The sequence below is a fragment of the Nicotiana tabacum genome, chromosome 3 (genome assembly GCF_000715075.1).
Source record: "Nicotiana tabacum cultivar K326 chromosome 3, ASM71507v2, whole genome shotgun sequence".
Classification (NCBI taxonomy): domain Eukaryota; kingdom Viridiplantae; phylum Streptophyta; class Magnoliopsida; order Solanales; family Solanaceae; genus Nicotiana; species Nicotiana tabacum.
The window spans coordinates 198,274,588-198,279,773 of record NC_134082.1 but is presented as its reverse complement, the minus strand read 5'-3'; the positions used below and the strand labels follow the sequence as shown (position 1 = coordinate 198,279,773).

General features: G+C 32.1%; 1 protein-coding gene across 1 annotated transcript; it reads left to right on the top strand.

Moving 5' to 3' along the window:
- The first annotated feature begins 695 nt into the window (after positions 1-695).
- LOC107781768 (light-induced protein, chloroplastic) lies at positions 696-3,234 on the top strand. Its single transcript, XM_075250382.1, has 3 exons — positions 696-1,236; positions 2,418-2,613; positions 2,709-3,234. The coding sequence occupies exons 1-3, from the start codon at positions 782-784 to the stop codon at positions 3,021-3,023; spliced, it is 966 nt and encodes a 321-aa protein (XP_075106483.1). The 5' UTR covers positions 696-781; the 3' UTR covers positions 3,024-3,234.
- Positions 3,235-5,186: the final 1,952 nt, after the last annotated feature.

Here is a 5,186-nt window from a genome sequence, read left to right as displayed (position 1 = left end):
ATTAATATAATTTATAGTATTTTTATGTAGTTTTTAAATATATAAATTTTACTTTAAAAACTTAAGAATTCTATGTTCGAATTCACAGTTAAAACTAAAATCTTGACTCTCAAAATTTGAATTGTATTACTTAAATTGATATGAATGGAGTAATGTAATTATTTTAAAGGTTTGTATTATCTATAAAGATATTCATTTAATTATTTATTATTGACTTTTAATATTATATTTACCAAATTTGGTTTGCACATTAAGTACCAAGTAAGTCCGTCTTTTGTTAGTATGAGGTTCTGTGATTGTTTAGAGGTAACGTCGGACTGAAATATGATCTAGCTACAGTTTTGTAATTCTCTCTTTGGTGATGAATAAAATAATTTAGTTATAAATTTTTTGGGAGAATTATCTAAGTATATACAATTTGATATTGACACCTAATATCTTTCAAAACCTATATGGATATTTTTTTTTGTATTGTACTTCTGTCTGAACTAATACTAAAAATTGTCATATTAACAGAGTCTAAAATTTACACAATACTTATTTACGAAATAGATATCAAAGTGAAAAAACACAAATATATCTCAATTAATTTTACACCGGCTGAGAAAGTGTAAAACAAAATAAAATTATTTAAGGAGGGCAGATACGTCTCTTCACAACAGCATAACCAAAGACCCGAGACTCGTATAAACCGCATCATACAGTAGCTAAAGTAACACTCTTTCCATCGACCTTCCCCTGTTTTCATCACTCATTTGTTCTCTCAATTTTCCTCAAAATAATGGCTTCCATCTCTTCTCTAAATCAAATTCCTTGCAAAACTCTGCAAATTACATCCCAATATTCAAAACCCACCTCAAAAATCTCAACTTTTCCCATCACCTCCACAAATTTCCCATCAATTTCAGTCAAAGAATTCACAAACCCAAAACCAAAATTCACAGCACAAGCCAAGAACTACGACAAGGACGACGAGTGGGGTCCAGAAGTGGAGCAAATAAAGCCAAGTGGAGGAGGAGTAGCGGTAGCAGAGGAAGAACCACCAAAGGAGCCGAGCGAAATCGAATTGCTGAAGAAACAGTTGGTTGATTCATTTTATGGAACCAATAGGGGTTTGAGTGCTAGCAGTGAAACTCGTGCTGAGATCGTGGAACTCATCACTAAGCTTGAATCCATGAACCCAACTCCTGCTCCTACCGAGGCGTTGCCTCTTCTCAATGGCAAATGGATTCTTGCGTAAGTTCCTGTTTTCACCTGCACCATGAAAAATATACTTTTTTTTCCATTTATTTATGTGGTCCATATTGCTATGTGTGAAATGAACAAAAATAATTTCTCAAACTACAATATTGTCAGAAAGAAATGAATTAATATTCCGAATTTATACCAAAAATTAATTTCTTTTTTCTTTGTTAAGCTGGAATCTGTAATTCTTTTGGGAAAACGGAGAATAACTTTTTTATCAACTTTTGTTGATTTTATGAAAAATTCTCGCTTAATTGAAGGGGTAGTTTAAGGCTGATGAATCTTTTGGATGAATTACTTTAGTAGCAAGGATTGAATCACATGACTAACTGTTTCACTAGCTTGCAATTTTCTTTTAGTTATTACATGTTGTGTATGTTGATTATTGTGCTCTAAGCAATCGGATTCTTTTGTTAAATAAAAACTATCATAGTTCATTTATTCAGCAATCGAATTTGAGTTAACATTCCTGCCTATCTGGAACACAAAGGAAAGATAATAAAAGGTTTTGGTACCTGGAAAACCAGAAGTATCCGGAGCCTAAGAGAAACAGTCAAGTTGTCTCCGCGTGACCTACAGGTCATGGGTTCGAGCCATGGAATTAGTCATTGATGCTTGCATCAGGATAGACTGCCTACATACACCCCCTCGGGATGCGGCCCTTCACCGGTCCCTACTGAACGCGGGATGCTTTGTGCACCAGAAAACTAGAAGTATCCCTAATACATATCAGGATTTTAGTGAAATCCCTTCACTGCCGTGTTCGACAAAGGTTACTTAGAAGTTTTTGATTTATGGGTGCTAAATACCACGGCTAAATATACCTATTAAAGATATTACTGCGACCATATATGTTGCCATGACCATACATCAAATCAAACATACGTCCACCCCTAATTTTAGAGTATTTTTGAGATGCAGCAAAGTTGAAGGAGATTATAATAGTTTGATGTGAAGAGACTAATTTTCTTTGAGAATCACTTTCTAAGGGTGGCATCTTTTCACCACCATCACTGTTGACTTGTTGATTTGTAGCTAATCATTATCTTTTGATGAAAACAAGGACATTCTTTAGTGCACTAAGAATGTTAAATGTTCTTTCTTCATTGTAAATGTAATATACTCGCGCTTGTTGGCATGAACACTTGGAATTGTATACCGGAAAACTGCAGGTACACATCTTTTTCTGGTCTGTTCCCCTTGTTGTCAAGGGGCACACTGCCTCTAGTTCGCGTCGAGGAGATTTCCCAGACCATCGATTCTGAGACTTTTGTTGTTCAGAATTGTGTCGTCTTTGCTGGACCTTTAGCTACAACTTCCATTACTACCAACGCCAAATTCGAAGTCAGAAGTCCTAAGCGTGTCCAGGTCATTATCTTCTTCCACATTTTTCTAGTCTAGTCATCATCCCTCATACTTGATCATCATTTTGGTCTCATGTTATACTGTGTTTCGTGGTTCAGATTAAATTTGATGAAGGCATAATTGGAACACCCCAGTTGACGGATTCTATTGAGCTGCCTGAGAACGTCGAATTCTTGGGACAAAAAATTGATCTAAGCCCTTTCAAAGGCTTGATTAATTCAGTCCAAGACACAGCTTCTTCAGTAGCCAAGTCTATTTCCAGTCAACCACCAATTAAGTTTCCTATTTCCAACAGCAATGCACAATCTTGGCTGCTGACAACATACCTGGATGATGAGCTTAGGATTTCCAGAGGAGATGGAGGCAGTGTATTTGTGTTGATCAAGGAAGGCAGTCCCCTCTTGAAGCCTTAAAAAGACATTTTCTTGAAGTTGTGTATGATGCTAGCTAGTATAGAAGAGCAAAATATAGAAAGGAAAAAATAAAAGATGATGTAAACTAAAATATGTATTTACATTGAAAGATAAATCTATAGATCTGCATGACCTCATGATTTGTAACTATTGAGGTTTCCTGGTGTATCAAATATAGGAAATATATGGCTTGAAAGAATTAGCATATGAACTACGCTGGAATTCAATCAACTTTGGAAGCCTTTTTATGGCGATTTACTTTGAGTGAACCATTAAAATAGTTGATTGAATTCCAAAGTTGGTTTGGGGCCTTAAAGGATTATATAGCCTGTTTGGCCAAGCTTTTTTTTGGCCACAAGTACTTATTTGGGTCAAAAGTATTTTTTTTCCTAAAATTGAGGTGTTTGGCCAAGCTTTTAGAAGGAAAAAAGTGTTTTTTAGGAGAAACAGAAACAGTTTTTGAGAAGTAGAAAAAAGTAGTTTCTCTTCAAGAACACGTTTTTGAGAAGCACTTTTGAAAAAAATACACTTAGAAGGAGTTTCTAAAAGCTTGGCCTAATACTAATTACTGTTCAAAATTGTTTTTTAAATTAATTAGCCAAACATAAGTTGTCTCTCACCAAAAACACTTTTATGAAAGATACTTTTGAGAAAAACACTTCTTAAAATAAGCGGATTTTAGAAGTTTTGCAAAATATGCTATTAGTATAGTGGTAAGAGTGTACTTGTAAGAATATAACACATTATGTGAGAGTTAAGACATAGGAGTTTAAATTCTGTCACAAACAAAATGTTGATATTTTAATAGAAAGAATAGAATGTTGGAAGATTATATTAGCATTTTTTTTGGGGAACTCTTATATTAGCATGTTGTTATTGTTGTTGTTGTTGTTGTTATATTAGCATGTTGGAAGACTTGAAGTTGAAGCGAGTAGAATTTGTTCGGGAGAGATGTTTCCAATCTTTTCAATGCATGGTTAATTTTTTTCTATTAAGTATTGACCTTAGAAGAACCTCAGAAGTGGAGTTGAAAAACATATATTATTATGCTTGAAAAGTTAATATCGTTTGTGAGAACCACATCATAGTATTTAAATTTTAAAAATTGATTAAGCAAAAACGAATCGCTTCGGAATGTCCCATGGGAAATTAATAAAAAAATAGCTTAATTAACAAAAATGTGAATTTTTATCAAGTAAGTTCAATCTATATCTATATATATATTAAAACAAGAAAGTTACCATATATAATTGACATTATGGTTAAGCCAAGTGGCAAGCTAATAAATATCAATAGTATATGGTAACTTTATTCTATATTTGACTACTCAGTTAAATACAAATATAATATAATATAATATAATATATACGGAATTTGAATTAAAAGATAATTTTGAATTTATAAATAAAGTTCTAAAATTTGAATTTAAATTAAAAATAAAATTTATCTTTTTTTATCTTGTTATCATACTTAATTTGGTTAATGATCATGTGCAATCATGTTAGGAACTTTTGTTATTTTTTATAATTATTTAAATACTACTTCGCCTCTAGCAAAAAAAATTACTCCATATAACTATAAAACTCTTTTTAAAATTTTATAAGTATAGTTCTTTGAAACACTGTAGCTAGATTTGAATAAAACGTAATTCTTTTAAAATAAATGTAATATATAGGGTACACATCTATGTTTATCTAAATAACAAAAAAGAGTTTACAAAATCAAATAAAAGTTTACTTACATATATAATAAAGTAAACATACATGCTGGAGAAAGAAACATCACAAAATCAGTCAATAATTAAAAAGAAAAAAAGTTATTTCTTTTTTCTTATGAAGAATATTTGTTTGAAGAATCAATTTGCATAAATGGAAGAATATTTAGCATTATTCTTATACTTCCTACCAAACGAACCCTTAATTTCTTTGTGATGGTTAATAAACAATAACCAAAGCCATAATTTCATTTCAGAGCAAAAAAACTCAATCCACTCGATAAAAATCATACTCCTACTTGTGACATTGTTAAATAATGCTATGGCAATCCTTTACTAGACTATGGTTTTAAGTCATAGTCAAAATAGTTATTTTAAGGCCTATAGCTAGTAAAAATTGTACGGGGCACCCTATTTGGTCGCCCCCATTTAACATATACCCATTTTTT